General features: G+C 41.5%; 1 protein-coding gene across 1 annotated transcript in view; it reads left to right on the forward strand.

Annotated features, from left to right (window-relative positions):
* The first annotated feature begins 1,569 nt into the window (after positions 1 to 1,569).
* LOC121634369 (calcium-activated potassium channel subunit beta-4-like) overlaps positions 1,570 to 17,807 on the forward strand; it is a 62,365-nt gene continuing 46,127 nt past the window's right edge. The window contains exons 1-2 of the mRNA XM_041976934.1: positions 1,570 to 2,032; positions 12,104 to 12,274. Of these exons, the coding sequence (XP_041832868.1) occupies positions 1,868 to 2,032; positions 12,104 to 12,274 (336 nt within the window). The 5' untranslated portion in view covers positions 1,570 to 1,867. The remainder of the gene's footprint in view (positions 2,033 to 12,103; positions 12,275 to 17,807) is intronic.

Consider the following 17,807-nt stretch of genomic DNA (forward strand, 5'->3'; position numbering starts at 1 on the left):
AGCTGGTGAATGTGGCCTGTGAGAGGGCAGTCTGGGTTTCCCTACATAGGTAGCTGCCCCTGTGACCCGACTCCGGATATGTCATGGACTGCCCTTGCCAGTGCGGCTTCCGCCTTTTTCCTTATTTGGAGGAAGGGCAGCTTAGCCAATCAGGACCGCACAGCTGAGGTGCATCAGGCTGGTTAGAAGATGGTATAAAGACTCCAGGATCTTCTCTAGTCTTCGCTGGATCGTACTACTAAACGTGCCCCTGCCCTGGATAAATCCGTGGATTCATGGATCCTGTCTGCCCGCTCACCGCTCTTCCTACCAGCCTGCTCCTTGCTTCACTACTCACCGGATTACACCTAGCACCAGCATCACTTTGTAAATAAAGACTCACAGAACACCAACCTTGCCTTCTCCTTCTTGGGTCCAGCTCCAGACCTTGACAGGATAAGCAGCAATGGATGGATGGATGGATGAATGGATGGATGGAAGTTTTGGAAATGGTTCACAATTATTATTTAATAGATTCCAGACACTCAGTAATTCCTGTATTTAACACACTGATTCCAACTGAAGCTAACTGATCCTGCTGGACATTGTAGTCATTGATATCTATTGATTGGCTACCCCACACTAGCATCTGTCTTAACTTGGCCACACCATTTAAAATTTCCTGGATACGCCCCTGCCCTACATTAGCACCAGATCCAAACCATCTTTTCTTCACCTGAAGTTTCCTGCGCTGGCTCCTGGTGAGTTTTTGGGACCTGTCTGCTCTGGATATCTTGTTTCCTGCACCACTACAACCAATTCTACGAACATGTCATTGTGAGGCTTCTGCAGTTAGATTATTAGTTTCCTCATCTGCTGAATCAAGTGTGTTCGAGCAGAAGCAGAGGTTCTCCAGAAATTAAACCATTCTGGTGAAAAATGGATTCTCAATAAGTTAGTGGTTTTTCATGTGCACTCGCTTTACTCAAATAGGCTACTGTGTATCCTGTTGGACATCTGGCAGCATGATCATTACACCAGGACTTGCAAACTCTGGTCCTCTTGGGTCAGTGTCCTGCAGGTTTTCCTGATTCAAATCAAATGAATCCCACAGCTTGACGTCAGGTTCTGCATTAATATGAGTCAGGTTTGTTACGAGAGGTAAACGTCTCAATCCTGCAAGACAGGACCAGGGTTTAGACATAAGATTTTACAAGCATTGAAGTCTCAGATTAATCTTTCATGGCATACAAAATATATTCTTTGTTTTAAGCATAATTAAAATTAAGAGATTAAAGCTAAGCCGCCAAAGACTCAACTGCTGTTTTTATTTGGCCTTTATTAAACGTGTTCAGCTGAAGCTATATGAAATCAGACACCTCTTCAAAAATACAAAGAACGGATCGTTGTATATCGTTAAAGCTTCTTTTTCTAACTTTTAAGTCTTGCATTTTGCTGGGAAGTTTTAACCTCGCGGCTCTTGAAGTCTGTAGCGCATTTTTTACGAACTGAGCCTTTAAAGTTGGAGTTATTCGTTGAGCAGAATTAGATCAAACAGTAGATAAACGACAGAAATGGGAAAGTAGGAAGGCAAGTTGTGGAAAGCAGAGATAAATTGATGCAGCGAGTGATGACAGACTGAGAGCTTGAGGATGGAGATGTGGAGAGGGAGTGGAGGGTGGAGGGAGGGCGGCTAAATGAAGCCTGAGGGAGATGAAACGGATTCAGAGAAAGAAAGCAGTCTGTGATTAAACTCAACAGTTTCTCAGCAGCAGGCGAACAGCGTCGCCTCCTCCCTTTTCCTCTTCCTGCTCCTCCATCCGTCCGTCCCTTCCCATCCTCCTCCGTTCCTCTTCTCCATGCCGGCGGAGATCTCCGCGGGGCTGCCATGGCGAAGATCCGGGTGTCGTACGAGTATTCCGAGGCCGAGGACAAGAGTATCCGACTGGGCTTATTCCTGATCGCCTGCGGGATCCTCAGCCTCTTCATCCTGGGCTTCTGCTGGCTCAGCCCGACGCTGCATAGCCTCCAGAGCAAACCGGCCAACTGCACGGTGAGCCCTGTCCCCAGCTCCGCCAGATCTGAGCTTGCGGACCACAGTTGTTATTGCTGCTTCTGATGCCTCTCTAAACTGGGACCTTTTAATTCTACACGGATTCATTCAACTCTTTACTGTAGTTTATCCTGTTTAGGTTACTGGAACAAGTTTTCATCAGTGTCGGGGGCTGAAATTGTAACAAAAGTAGATTTCAAAGCACCAAGAACTGTTGTTTTTCATAGGCTTTTAATGGGTTAACACCACATTTACCATCATTTAGAGATATCCAGCTCAAATACATAAAAATGCCTTTTAATTTTATTTATGTATTTATTTACAGATTTTACAGTTACGATCAGTAAGCTATGTCAGCATGTTTATTTGGATTAAATACCAGGAGTTTAAGTCTAACACTTTAATGAATATTGTTTCTAATAGTAAGTTTGGGTGTCAGCGATGTTGCTGATTGCTATAGTTGTACTCTTGATGTTAAGCTGCAGACATTAAATTACAGTGTAGTATTTTTACTAGAATGACACAGACTTCTATAACAGAGGTTTTTGCTATTACATACAGCTCTCATTGGGGCTAATAATGTCAGAAATACTTAAATCATTGTTTAGTCCTGAAACATGGGGATATAAATCAAGTCAGCCAAAAGTCTCACAAGTTTCAGATATGTTTAAACTTAGCAATTTAGTGTTTAAAACAAGACAAATACAATAAACAACAAAAGTAAATGTATTAAATGTTTAATCTGTCACAGTTAACTGATAATGTGATAACTAAGTTAACTGACAGTTTATTCAACATAATTTCATGTTGTAGCCATTATTATAACCGAGATCTGTAAAAACGTTATTTGTTCATGTTTCTGTTCAACAGTAATGTCCAAATCAGTCTCTTTGCTGGACAGTTATGCTTTAATTTTTAAACACATGCTGTGATGAATAATACATGAAACTGTCCTGATAAACGTTTTTTCAATCCAGTCTTCATATTAAACATGTATTTCACTGAGGACGCAGCATTTTGAGGAAAAGCTGAAATGAAAATCGATAGCACGGGATTTTGTACTTGGATTGAGATTATCTGGTAATCTCCCTCAGCCACTCAGGAAGGGTAAAGTGTTCAGGAATAAATCAGGACAAACCCCAATGCAGATCAGTTCCATCAGTCCTAGAATGGGACTGGGTTTTCATCATGTTGATGGGCGGCAAAGGTGATCACCCTGACCTGATTGATCTGATCTGACAGAATCACCGAGCTGTCAGTCAACTAGTGAAACTGCACCCACTGTTGGTGCAGAGTTAGATTCACAGGGATCTTTATTTTTAGATTCTGTGTTTTCCCTGCATTTAAATGTAAATATCCCTCACAATTTTCTGGAAACGAATAAAATTATCTCTAACTTTTTTGGTAACTAGTCCTATTTTGCATAGACAGGCCCAAGGCTTCCTTGGGTGAATTGATCTGAAAATTGTGCACTTACACTTGGACTGCTTATTTCTGACGGGCACAAAAACTCATGTTAATTATTAGGTATCCAGTTGGCGTTTAATGTTTATTTGTTCATACAGAGCAACAGTTACTGCAATCACAAGACTTTATATTTGGAGATACTTAGAGATTATCTTACAGATGTCTGCTAGAATTTCAGATTTTTGAGCCGTTTCCTTTGTCTACAGCTTCTTCAGAGAATCATAAGACTGATGTTTAGTGAATCTGTAGCTGTTTGAAGGACCAATCAGGTTCCTAAGCTGGAGACAGAAGAAAAAATGATAGAAACATGGCAACAAGCACAAATGAAATAGAGGCAACTATGATCCCACCATAGCAAGTCATTTCAGCTTTCACATTATGTCTTTAATAATAAACAAATTAGATGTTATGGGCTTTAAATATTGCATACATATTTCCATCCACTCCCACTGGGGAGCGGCTCTAGGGGGGTCCAGGGGTCCTACTGTGGGCAGAGCCAGTGGCTTTTATTATTTTTTATTTATTTAAATATTTTATTATTTTGTTTGTGTGTGTGATAATTCACCTGACCAAGGTTTGTTCAGTTTTCCAGTCCATCAAAGCTGTAGCTAGTGATGCTACATTCGAGAGATCCATCACAGAGCTGTAGCTAGTGATGCTACGTTGGAGAAATCCATCAAAGCTGTAGCTAGTGATGCTACATCGGAGAGATCCATCACAGAGCTGTAGCTAGTGATGCTACGTTGGAGAGATCCATCACAGAGCTGTAGCTAGTGATGCTACATCGGAGAGATCCATCACAGAGCTGTAGCTAGTGATGCTACATTGGAGAGATCCATCACAGAGCTGTAGCTAGTGATGCTACATTGGAGAGATCCATCACAGAGCTGTAGCTAGTGATGCTACGTTGGAGAGATCCATCAAAGCTGTAGCTAGTGATGCTGCATCGGAGAGATCCATCAAAGCTGTAGCTAGTGATGCTGCATCGGAGAGATCCATCACAGAGCTGTAGCTAGTGATGCTACGTTAGAGAGATCCATCAAAGCTGTAGCTAGTGATCCTGTGTTCGAGAGATCCATCACAGAGCTGTAGCTAGTGATGCTACGTCAGAGGGATCCATCAAAGCTGTAGCTAGTGATGCTACATCGGAGAGATCCATCACAGAGCTGTAGCTAGTGATGCTACGTTGGAGAAATCCATCAAAGCTGTAGCTAGTGATGCTACATCGGAGAGATCCATCACAGAGCTGTAGCTAGTGATGCTACGTTAGAGAGATCCATCACAGAGCTGAGGCTAGTGATGCTACGTTGGAGAGATCCATCACAGAGCTGAGGCTAGTGATGCTACGTTGGAGAGATCCATCACAGAGCTGAGGCTAGTGATGCTACATCGGAGAGATCCATCACAGAGCTGTAGCTAGTGATGCTACATTGGAGAGATCCATCACAGAGCTGTAGCTAGTGATGCTACGTTGGAGAGATCCATCAAAGCTGTAGCTAGTGATGCTACATCGGAGAGATCCATCACAGAGCTGTAGCTAGTGATGCTACGTTGGAGAGATCCATCACAGAGCTGAGGCTAGTGATGCTACATCGGAGAGATCCATCACAGAGCTGTAGCTAGTGATGCTACATCGGAGAGATCCATCACAGAGCTGTAGCTAGTGATGCTACATCGGAGAGATCCATCAAAGCTGTAGCTAGTGATGCTACGTTGGAGAGATCCATCAAAGCTGTAGCTAGTGATGCTACATTGGAGAGATCCATCACAGAGCTGTAGCTAGTGATGCTACGTTGGAGAGATCCATCAAAGCTGTAGCTAGTGATGCTACATCGGAGAGATCCATCACAGAGCTGTAGCTAGTGATGCTACGTTGGAGAGATCCATCACAGAGCTGAGGCTAGTGATGCTACATCGGAGAGATCCATCACAGAGCTGTAGATAGTGATGCTACATCGGAGAGATCCATCACAGAGCTGTAGCTAGTGATGCTACATCGGAGAGATCCATCACAGAGCTGTAGCTAGTGATGCTACATCGGAGAGATCCATCACAGAGCTGTAGCTAGTGATGCTACGTTGGAGAGATCCATCAAAGCTGTAGCTAGTGATGTTGCATCGGAGAGATCCATCAAAGCTGTAGCTAGTGATGCTGCATCGGAGAGATCCATCACAGAGCTGTAGCTAGTGATGCTACGTTAGAGAGATCCATCAAAGCTGTAGCTAGTGATCCTGTGTTCGAGAGATCCATCACAGAGCTGTAGCTATTGATGCTACGTCAGAGGGATCCATCAAAGCTGTAGCTAGTGATGCTCGATCGGAGAGATCCATCACAGAGCTGTAGCTAGTGATGCTACATCGGAGAGATCCATCACAGAGCTGTAGCTAGTGATGCTACGTTGGAGAGATCCATCAAAGCTGTAGCTAGTGATGCTACATTGGAGAGATCCATCACAGAGCTGTAGCTAGTGATGCTACGTTGGAGAGATCCATCAAAGCTGTAGCTAGTGATCCTATGTTCGAGAAATCCATCACAGAACTGTAGCTAGTGATGCTACGTTGGAGAAATCCATCAAAGCTGTAGCTAGTGATGCTACATCGGAGAGATCCATCACAGAGCTGTAGCTAGTGATGCTACGTTGGAGAGATCCATCAAAGCTGTAGCTAGTGATGCTGCATCGGAGAGATCCATCACAGAGCTGTAGCTAGTGATGCTACGTTAGAGAGATCCATCAAAGCTGTAGCTAGTGATCCTGTGTTCGAGAGATCCATCACAGAGCTGTAGCTAGTGATGCTACGTCAGAGGGATCCATCAAAGCTGTAGCTAGTGATGCTACATCGGAGAGATCCATCACAGAGCTGTAGCTAGTGATGCTACGTTGGAGAAATCCATCAAAGCTGTAGCTAGTGATGCTACATCGGAGAGATCCATCACAGAGCTGTAGCTAGTGATGCTACGTTAGAGAGATCCATCACAGAGCTGAGGCTAGTGATGCTACGTTGGAGAGATCCATCACAGAGCTGAGGCTAGTGATGCTACGTTGGAGAGATCCATCACAGAGCTGAGGCTAGTGATGCTACATCGGAGAGATCCATCACAGAGCTGTAGCTAGTGATGCTACATTGGAGAGATCCATCACAGAGCTGTAGCTAGTGATGCTACGTTGGAGAGATCCATCAAAGCTGTAGCTAGTGATGCTACATCGGAGAGATCCATCACAGAGCTGTAGCTAGTGATGCTACGTTGGAGAGATCCATCACAGAGCTGAGGCTAGTGATGCTACATCGGAGAGATCCATCAAAGCTGTAGCTAGTGATGCTGCATCGGAGAGATCCATCACAGAGCTGTAGCTAGTGATGCTACGTTAGAGAGATCCATCAAAGCTGTAGCTAGTGATCCTGTGTTCGAGAGATCCATCACAGAGCTGTAGCTAGTGATGCTACGTCAGAGGGATCCATCAAAGCTGTAGCTAGTGATGCTACATCGGAGAGATCCATCACAGAGCTGTAGCTAGTGATGCTACGTTGGAGAAATCCATCAAAGCTGTAGCTAGTGATGCTACATCGGAGAGATCCATCACAGAGCTGTAGCTAGTGATGCTACGTTAGAGAGATCCATCACAGAGCTGAGGCTAGTGATGCTACGTTGGAGAGATCCATCACAGAGCTGAGGCTAGTGATGCTACGTTGGAGAGATCCATCACAGAGCTGAGGCTAGTGATGCTACATCGGAGAGATCCATCACAGAGCTGTAGCTAGTGATGCTACATTGGAGAGATCCATCACAGAGCTGTAGCTAGTGATGCTACGTTGGAGAGATCCATCAAAGCTGTAGCTAGTGATGCTACATCGGAGAGATCCATCACAGAGCTGTAGCTAGTGATGCTACGTTGGAGAGATCCATCACAGAGCTGAGGCTAGTGATGCTACATCGGAGAGATCCATCACAGAGCTGTAGCTAGTGATGCTACATCGGAGAGATCCATCACAGAGCTGTAGCTAGTGATGCTACATCGGAGAGATCCATCAAAGCTGTAGCTAGTGATGCTACATCGGAGAGATCCATCACAGAGCTGTAGCTAGTGATGCTACGTTGGAGAGATCCATCACAGAGCTGAGGCTAGTGATGCTACATCGGAGAGATCCATCACAGAGCTGTAGCTAGTGATGCTACATCGGAGAGATCCATCACAGAGCTGTAGCTAGTGATGCTACATCGGAGAGATCCATCACAGAGCTGTAGCTAGTGATGCTACATCGGAGAGATCCATCACAGAGCTGTAGCTAGTGATGCTACGTTGGAGAGATCCATCAAAGCTGTAGCTAGTGATGCTGCATCGGAGAGATCCATCAAAGCTGTAGCTAGTGATGCTGCATCGGAGAGATCCATCACAGAGCTGTAGCTAGTGATGCTACGTTAGAGAGATCCATCAAAGCTGTAGCTAGTGATCCTGTGTTCGAGAGATCCATCACAGAGCTGTAGCTAGTGATGCTACGTCAGAGGGATCCATCAAAGCTGTAGCTAGTGATGCTAGATCGGAGAGATCCATCACAGAGCTGTAGCTAGTGATGCTACATCGGAGAGATCCATCACAGAGCTGTAGCTAGTGATGCTACGTTGGAGAGATCCATCAAAGCTGTAGCTAGTGATGCTACATTGGAGAGATCCATCACAGAGCTGTAGCTAGTGATGCTACGTTGGAGAGATCCATCAAAGCTGTAGCTAGTGATCCTATGTTCGAGAAATCCATCACAGAACTGTAGCTAGTGATCCTATGTTCGAGAGATCCATCACAGAGCTGTAGCTAGTGATGCTACATCGGATAGATCCATTACAGAGCTGTAGCTAGTGATGCTAAATTGGAGACATCCATCAAAGCTATAGCTAGTGATGCTATGTTGGAGAGATCCATGACAGAGCTGTAGCTAGTGAAGCTATGTTGAACAGATCCATCAAAGCTGTAGCTAGTGATGCCACATTGGAGAGCGCCATCACAGAGCTGTAGCTAGTGATGCTACGTTGGAGAGATCCATCAAAGCTGTAGCTAGTGATGCTACGTTGGAGAGATCCATCAAAGCTGTAGCTAGTGATGCTACATTGGATAAATCCATTACAGAGCTGTAGCTAGTGATGCTACGTTAGAGAGACCCATCACAGAGCTGTAGCTAGTGATGCTACGTTGGAGAGATCCATCAAAGCTGTAGCTAGTGATCCTATGTTCGAGAGATCCATCACAGAGCTGTAGCTAGTGATGCTACATTGGAGACATCCATCAAAGCTGTAGCTAGTGATGCTACGTTGGGGAGATCCATCAAAGCTGTAGCTAGTGATGCTATGTTGGCGAGATCCATCAAAGCTGTAGCTAGTGATGCTACATTGCATAGATCCATCACAGAGCTGTAGCTAGTGATGCTACGTTGGAGAGATCCATCAAAGCTGTAGCTAGTGATGCTACATTGGAGACATCCATCAAAGCTATAGCTAGTGATGCTATGTTGCCTTTAACTGTGTTTTAATTAAAGAAAAATGTTTAGTTTTGTTATTATTTACCTGAAGTTGAGAGGAGATGCTGAGAAAAAAACTTTCATATCCTCACTGAGATACAGAACTGAGATTCACACGTTTTAGTCATGATTTTAGTCAAATATTTAGAAAATATCTACAGCTTTTACTACACGTATAAGTTTAAACATTTTTAGTTAAAGCAGCTCTACTTCTACGTTCAGCAGGACATGAAATGTAAAGTGACCTTTAGTTTGGACAGAAAGCTAAACTTATTGTTGGAATCTGCAGTATCTCAACCAGCCTCAGGCCATTTTTGATTTGGTTATTTTAATGTTTGTCAAGTGAATTTGTCCATTTCCAGCTGCTTCAGTCTCCTTCTGCTGCATCATTCTTCAGCGAGGATCATTAAAGCTGTTTGTGTCGCATACTGAAGCCACTGGAAGTTTTCATGCTTCCACAGCCTGCACTCCTTGCTGTTTTCTGTGGATGATGAATTGAAACCAGCCTGAGTTATTTGGCTGTTAGCCTATTGCATCATCTTGGAATAATGTTTATTTATTATGGAGAGTGAAAGGCTTTTGTTTTTATTGTTTTGGTTTTTGATAATTTCTAATCCATGGCTTAATAAAACATAAATCACAATACTTGGTTTATTGCAGCTCACTAAACTCTTAGCTAATGACTGTCTGGGTTTCATCAAATCAACAAAGATTGATCAGAGTTTTTCCTGTATTGATCTTTGTTTTCATCCTGCTGGTAGCTGTTTCGGTCATCAGTGTGAAATGCCATCTACATTCCAGACATACAGATGACAACCATTTATTTAATCTACGTTCTGTTTTTTACACGCATTTAAGCAGCTGTTTCACTACGACATCAAGATGTTTTTTTTTTTTTTGTTTTTTTTTTTGTGTGTGTGTGTGTGTGTTTAGTTTTTTGTGTTCTTTGTTTTGCTTTATTTTTTTTTATTGCATTGGGTCTTTAGATTGCACATGTGATGCTCATACTAATATTTATAGTTTTAGTATTCAAAGTTTTAGTAATTATTAGCAGGTTTTAGCTCTATTTGAAAGTTCTGTGCTCAACTCTACTTGTATTTTTTATGTTTTAATGTTAAAACTAGAAGTCTAAAATAACTATATGAAATTAACTGCTACATGAAAATAATGAGACTAGTAAGGATTCTTGGCTAATAATGTGGTAATTGGGGAAAAAAAAACACTTGGTAACAAGCGTTGGTAGTACGCTAGTTAGCAAGACAAGATACTTAAGTGTTGACACAGATAATCTTCACAAATCGCTTCCTTCTTTGGAGAGGTCACACTGATCTTACAGCAGGTATGTGTGTAAACAAATCAGATTTCCCAGATTTTGACTTTCTTATAAAGTTATAGGATGTAGTTTAATTGACAATATGGCAACCAGAACACTTCCAACAGAATTTATTGACAATAAACTTTCTCTTTAGAAGTCTGGGCTCTTAATTTTTAATTTCTCTGATTTTATTATTATTTATTATCGAAAACATGTCTCTGCTAAGGTTTTGTTTAAAATACCTTTGAAGTTTTTCTTAATATTTAGGTCACTTGCTGCTAAGTTGTATATTTTATATGACATGAGTTCTATGAGGATGTTTCCAATGAGTAGTTTTAAAATCAAATCAAATCAAATCAAACTTTATTTATATAGCACTTTTCATGCAGGATTGCAGCACAAAGTGCTTCACATAATAAAAATGCAACAGTTTTTGCATCTTAAAAACCTAAGTCACAACAAAGTTTCAATCAAAGCACACACACGCAGATAAAAAAAAACAAAAAAACACACACAATTCAATTCATGTGTATTAAAACCAAAATAAGCCTTTACACATGAGGAATCCCCATGAGGAAAACACTGGAGTTAAAACGAAAATTAAATTACCTTAAGAAACAGTAAGAACAGCTAAGATTGAATAAATAAATAAATGTATAAATAAAAATAATAAATAAATAAGAAGTAATACAGTTGAGTAAAATGAAAAGAAATTAATGTGAAATAAAATTATGTAAAATAAATTAAGATCAAATAAAATTTAGTTGAAAGCTAAGCTAAAAAGGTAGGTCTTAAGCCTCTTTTTAAAAACATCAGCGTTCTCTGCAGCCCTGAGGTTCTCTGGCAGGTCGTTCCACAGTCGAGGGCCATGACAATGGAAAGAGGCCTCGTCATATGTCCTGGTCCTTACCCTTGGAACAACTAATAGACTGTTACCAGAGGACCTCAGGGTCCGCGAGGGTTCATAATTTAAAAGCAAGTCGGATTAATAAGAGGGCCCAAGACCATTAAGACATTTATAAACTACTAAAAAAGAACCTTAAAATCAATCCTGAAACGCACGGGGAGTCAATGCAGTGATTTTAAAACTGGTGTGATGTGTTCCCGCCCTCTGGTCCTCGTCAGAACTCGTGCCGCCGAGTTCTGTAGTAGCTGTAGGTTTGAAATTGACTTTTTGGGAAGACCAGAGAGCAGGGCGTTACAGTAATCTAATCTACTAAAAATAAAATCATTAAAGCAACAATTGTTTCTTCAGTGTTTAGGATATAATATTATATTCTAAATGCTCCTTTTTCTAACTGACTGACTGCTGTGAACCCAGCAGATGGTCTGAGAATTAAAAATTAGTTGTTTTTTTTTTTTTTTTTTTTTCAAACTGAATGAACTATTTGAGTTTTAGCAAACTGATATTCCATTAATCAATCAGCGAATTATATCAGATACAGTCTGGTGCCCAGAGCAGCTCCTTCACACACCAAACTATTTTATAGGTTTAAGTTCATAATGCAAAGACAGAAGTCTTAGAAAATTTCTCATGGCAGTGTGAATGTAAAATATGAACCTTTTCCAAGCCTACCCAGGAAGGTTCAATGTTTGTATCTGAAAAAGAAACTAAATCTGTAAAAGTTGAGACACAAACCTCCTTCTTCTGGGGGAAAGTCCTTAGACCAGTGTGTTTTGTGCTGAGACAGGTTTGTGAGGGGAAATGATTGACCCATCTCGTAATGGAGGTTAGGGGGTTAATCTGTGGTGCTCCCATTCATCAATGCTGTCTTCTTTCTTTAGGTGGTGTCGGTGTTGCATCCCGAGGAGATGTTTGAGTGTGTTTTTACATGTGGAGCAGACTGTAAGGGGACATCCCTGTATCCCTGCCTCCAGATCTTTGTCAACAACTCGGAGTCCAACTCTGTGGCGCTGCTGCACTTCGACGAACAGCAGCTGGTCCTCAATCCAAAGGTACAAAAAACTGTTCCACAGTATTTTTAAAAGAGATGGATTTTTACTCAAACAAAAAGAGTTACGTTCAGACCTTATCATTTGTTTTCAAGTAAATTTGCGTACATCATGGAAATCTTATGAAATTGGTTGGCACAAGCTTAGTGGAGGCAACAGTAGAAGCAAGCTGAGCAAGAAGCCAAGGCTCTTAGCCTGCCGAGTGACCCACAGCAGGCCAGGACCGGTTGCTAAGCTAGCCAACTTAGATTCACTCAGCTAAACGTTTGGGAGCAATAAGCTCAACAACTAGTTGGAACTTTGCTTCAGTTGGAGTTTAGCAAGATAAACTACTTCAAGGACAGCAGTTCAAAGATAGCCAAATATGCTTTCCTGAAAGTTTGGCTGGGAGTTAGTAGTGAACGAGGGAGACCTCTGGAGCCTCATGTCTCTATGCAGACTACTAAGCTAGAGAGCTATCTTGGCTAGATTCTGAGTTGCTGAATGGGAGACTTAAAGTATAACTACACCTCGTATTTTTTGCGGAACTCCAACCACTTCCAATGCCAGAAACTGCAAGGGTTGCAGTGCAAGGTGTGGGGTGATCAGGGGGTGGAAAGTGGGCAGGTCGGGAAGAAACAGCAGCTCAGCAGCCAGTAGCAAGATGGAAAGTGAGATTCACAAAGCTTCTACACCTCAGAGCGGTCTTTGAGGTGGAAGACGTCCCCCTCCTGATTCTCCTCAGCTACACATGAACCAGGTGGTCCTGAAGCGTATCAGTCTGAACCGTTAGCGCTGTTAGCTGCCTGTCAGCTGCCTGTCAGCAGCTCCAGCAGCTGTGGAAACTTGCGGCAGGTTGTGGCAGCTGCAGGAAGAGCTGCTGGAAGTTGCTGCTGCTACGATTTGAGCGGCTGTCTGTCGGGCAGATGAGGATCAGCAGGTAAAGAATAAAGTCCGGTGTTACTTTTACATCCCTCAGAAGCACAAATCTGTCCCATTGCAGGAAGATTTCATCAGAAACTCTGTGAAAGAATAGAAGTCTGAAACTAGCAGATCTACACCAGATAAGTTCACATCCCTTCATGTGCGTTGATGGTTTCTATGCCTGCAAGGTGAGGACCCATCTGTTTGCATCTGGAGGTAGGGGCTGTGGGGTTTTTAAATTTTCTCATGTCGTAAAGATGCGGCTCAAATACAGCTCTACATCATGAAAAAACAAACCTGGCGTTTTGAGCCATTTTTGACCAACAAAATCCAGTTTTTTTAAAGAAATGAAAAAATTACAAATGTTTTCAATAGTATAGGTGGTTTTCATCACAATTAAGTAATACTGTGTTGTTTACAGCTCAAAAAACACATTTTAAGGTGCAACACGCCTTTAAATCCCGTTTCCACTGAGGGGTCCAGATGGGACAATTTAGTGTGGTCTGATGCAGTAAACCCTGATCTCTGTTGGAAGTGATGATTCTTTCCACCAATCAATGGAGTGCAGTGTGTCAAGGTCCACCCTTTTGGTTTTGATCAGTAAAACTAGGACCCCGACAGAAGGGTCTCGAAAATGTAGGATGGCTCAGATTTTCTGGCACCCCTCCTAGTTTTTGCTTGTGGAAACTAAATAGGCATATCAACCATCTGCCCTGAATATTGAAAGAAAGCAAAGAGCCAGCTACAAGCGATCGTAATGACTGATTTCTTGAGGCAAAAACTTCTCATTTTGATGAAAGCGAATGAACGTTTTAATAGATTGATTAATGCTGAAGAAGAACTTTGAACTTTGAGCATGTATGTAAAGATGAAAAAGATGAAAACAGTCAGCAAATTGTGAAATGTAAAAGGAGGTGACCCAGACATTAAATGGCCGGTAATATTGAAGTTAAAAGTGGAATTATATTTGGGACAGATTCTTACTCCAGTTGTTGGAAAGTGGCACCACAAACTTGTTTTATTGTCCTGAAAACCTCTTGTACTGCATAGAAGAGCTGTAGCTGGAGGAGTCACTGTGCAGTCAGAGTTAGAGCTGGTGATAGCTTTAAAGATGTAGGCTACTGCTTGAGGATGGAGATTAATCTGGGCTGAAAGGTGAGATGGATGTCTTATGTTCTAGAGATTATGTAGCAAACATGTAACTCGAGCCAGAGAACCAACTATTCTTAAACATCTATTGTGTTTATAATAAGAAGACTTGCTTCATATATACAGTAGATGGGTATTTCTGAAGCATAAAAAATCATACTTAATTTAAAGTGATCTGCATGTGAGACTAAATATTTTGAAAGCTTGACTTGAAAAGACCTCCTGTCCAGCTGAACATGTCACATAAACCCATCAGATCTGATTAGAGTGTGTTAGACACAGTAAGTGTTGGAACAGGGGCAACAAAGATGTGGTTCAGCATCATCTTGCTGAAACCTGCAAGACCTTCCCTGAAAGAGACGTTGTCTGGATGGGAGCAGATGTTGCTCTAAAACCTCCATGTACTTTTCAGCATTGATGGAGCTTCACAGATGTGGAAGCTGCCCACACCATAGACACTAATGCAGCCCCATCCCATCAGAGATGCAGCTTTTCACCTGTCCACTGATAACAAGCTGGATGCTCCCTCTCCTCTTTAGTCTGCAGGACACGCTGTCCATGCTTTCCACAAACCAGTTCACATCTTCATCCAGATTTCCACTTTGCCTCAGACCATTTAAAATGAGCTTTGGTCCAGAGAAGACAAAAGAAGCTGGTTCTGGATCCTGTTCACATCTGGCTTCTTTCTGCATGATGGAGCTTTAACCTGCATTTGTGGATTTCAGGGTGAACTGTGTTCACAGACAATGGTTTCTGGAAGTTTTTCTGAGTCCATGCAGTGGTTTCCAATAGAGAATCATGTCTGCTTTTAATGCAGAAGATCACCAGCATCCAGCCTTGTCCCATGCATACAGAGATTCCTCCTGATTCTCTGAATCTGTTGATATCATACACTATAGATAATGGACAGTGGGTCCTAAGAACCGCTGGTCTAAACCACAGTGTCTGCTAAATGTATGAACTCTAATAAAATGTAAATATAAAACTAAACTCATAGATTATATTTTATGGTAGGGTTCATGTTATTAAGAAGAAGCGCAAGTTCAAAGTCAAAATAATAAAACACAGGTAAATAAACACACTGTAAAAGTTCACTCTTCTTTTACCTTGAGTGCACGTCCAGCCAGAGTAAAAGTTCACTCAAATTTATGTGGAAGTAAAAATAAAAAATAATAAAAATATGGTCAAACTCAAAGATTAACACTACGTAATATATCTTTCAAAACATTTTTAACTAACAGAGTAACTATAATCCACCTTTTGTGTTCACATTTGTTTCTATGTTAAACCCATCTCTGCTCTGTTTATTTTATTTTGCCAAGAATGAATGAATAAATAAAAGAATAAGTTGCCAGCTCCTCTGCAGCTAGTTCACATAGTTGAATAGCAAAGTCCAGCTGAGTGAGAGCTTTGTCTTTCTGCGAAACATGACCAATAATTACCTTTCCACGAACTAAAACACATTTTAAATAAAAGAAAACAAATAGGAAATAACTTGGATGCAAACGTTGAAGTTTGGTCTTCTTTTTCTGAGAGATACTGACGTGAAACCTCCCTCCCAGTCTGCCCTGTTGGTGGCTTAGCTGTTGTTTAACAGTTCTTTGCAATATTAAAGAAATATTAAGGTGCTCTGCAGTCAGCCTCGTACATGTTTGCTGTTGCTTCTGCACATTTTCAGAGATTTCAGAAGGTTCTTTTAATTTAGTTCACTTTAGATAATAATCTGCCTCGCAATCAGCCTGCAAGCTGCTGCTGTAGACAGTGTGAGTTCTTTGTGTTGCACCAACAAACCTACTGGAAAGAAGTTAAATGTGAACTAGCTTAACTTGACAGTGTTTCTGATGCTAAAGCTAAAATATTAAAATCCTGCAGGCAGACAAAACCAGACTATAGAGTCGATCATTTCTGACTAACAGAATGTTAATCTGCTCATTTTACTTTAAACATTGAAGCATCCACATTTTTTGTTCAAACTGGAGTTAATGTTTAATAAATTGAGACAATTAGGGGTTAAATGAATCCCTACAATTGAATTTAAGAGTAAAACCAGATCAGATGATGCTGTTAGAAGTAAAAACCTCATTACATGATAAGATTGAGTTAAAAGCCAAAATAATAACAATAATAACACCATAGAATAAACACAGAAGTTTACTCCTCTTCTCCTTCAGTGCTCATCCAGGCAGTCACTACAGCAACAGAGTAAATATAGAGGGCAGAGATGTCGCGTCATCGATGCTGCTTGGTCGCCATGGTGACGGTGATGTGGAAACACAGGGACAGAGGGAGACGAGTCACGCTTCATTCAGAAATCCTTTAATGTCTCTCACAGTGAGAGGTTGGATTGGAAAGGATGGAAGTCACGCTGACTTCCAAAAGGAAAGCGTTGTTGCTCCGCCCACTTCCAGGACTGAAACTGGAGTAAAAACATCATTAATATTTTCAGCAAAAACACCAAAATGTTGATGCTCGGCAGGCCACAGAGGTGTCATCTGCTCCTCTCAGACTCCAAACTCAGATTATACAGAATCAAATATTGTTCATGGAGGGATGTAATCTTCTTACATCTCTATTATCGGGGCTGTATCTCGTGATTAGTGTAGTTTCTGAGGCTCCATGTAGATATTTGATTCCTGTAGTTTGAGGTGCATTTTTATCAACTAGACAAGAAAAACATGATAATTATGATAATGATTATTATATATAATTATGATAATGATTATTATATATGTAAGTGGTCCTGTCATCAAATGGAATATAAAAAAATATCTCTTAAAATTCTCACAAAAACATTTTTGAGCTAAAGAATCAAAACGGTGAATGTTTTTATCCACCTCCTCTATATGTGAAGTTCCAGTTTGCTCATTTAGAAGGACGAGCTGAAAAAAAAAACAAACTAAAAAACAAAACAAAGAAAAGTCACAAAGTGGAAAATGGGCCATTTTATATTAAAAAAAAGTGCAGAAAGATGCAATAAAAACACGTCCACTGAAGCTTATTCCCAGCCAGAAACCTTGGAATAGATTTGGTTATTTTAGACCAGGGGTGCCCAAGTCCAGTCCTCAAGATCTGCTATCCTGGAACTTTTTGATGCAACCCTTCTCCTATACACCTCGATCAAATGGCTCAATTCCCTCATCCACATGTCATTCAGCTCTGCAGACGCCTGGTAACGAAACATTCATTTGATTCAGGTGTGTTGGGAAAGGGTTGCAGGATAGTAGATCTCGAGGACTGGACTTGGGCAACCCTGTTTTAGATAGATGGATGGATAGATGTCCTTCCACATCTACACCAAAGCTGATTTTCTCAGCCAGAGAAAACAACATCTTGAACTTGGACAACTCTGAAAGGAGCATACAAGGCTTCTCCCCTCCCCCACATCGGACTCTCTGACCACATCACTATCCTGTTTAGACCAGCATACAGGCCCAGGGTGAAGACTACCAAACCCCACCTGAAGCAGGTACATGTGTGACCAGAG

This window comes from Melanotaenia boesemani, chromosome 23 (assembly GCF_017639745.1).
Source record: "Melanotaenia boesemani isolate fMelBoe1 chromosome 23, fMelBoe1.pri, whole genome shotgun sequence".
In the NCBI taxonomy this organism is placed as follows: Eukaryota; Metazoa; Chordata; class Actinopteri; order Atheriniformes; family Melanotaeniidae; genus Melanotaenia; species Melanotaenia boesemani.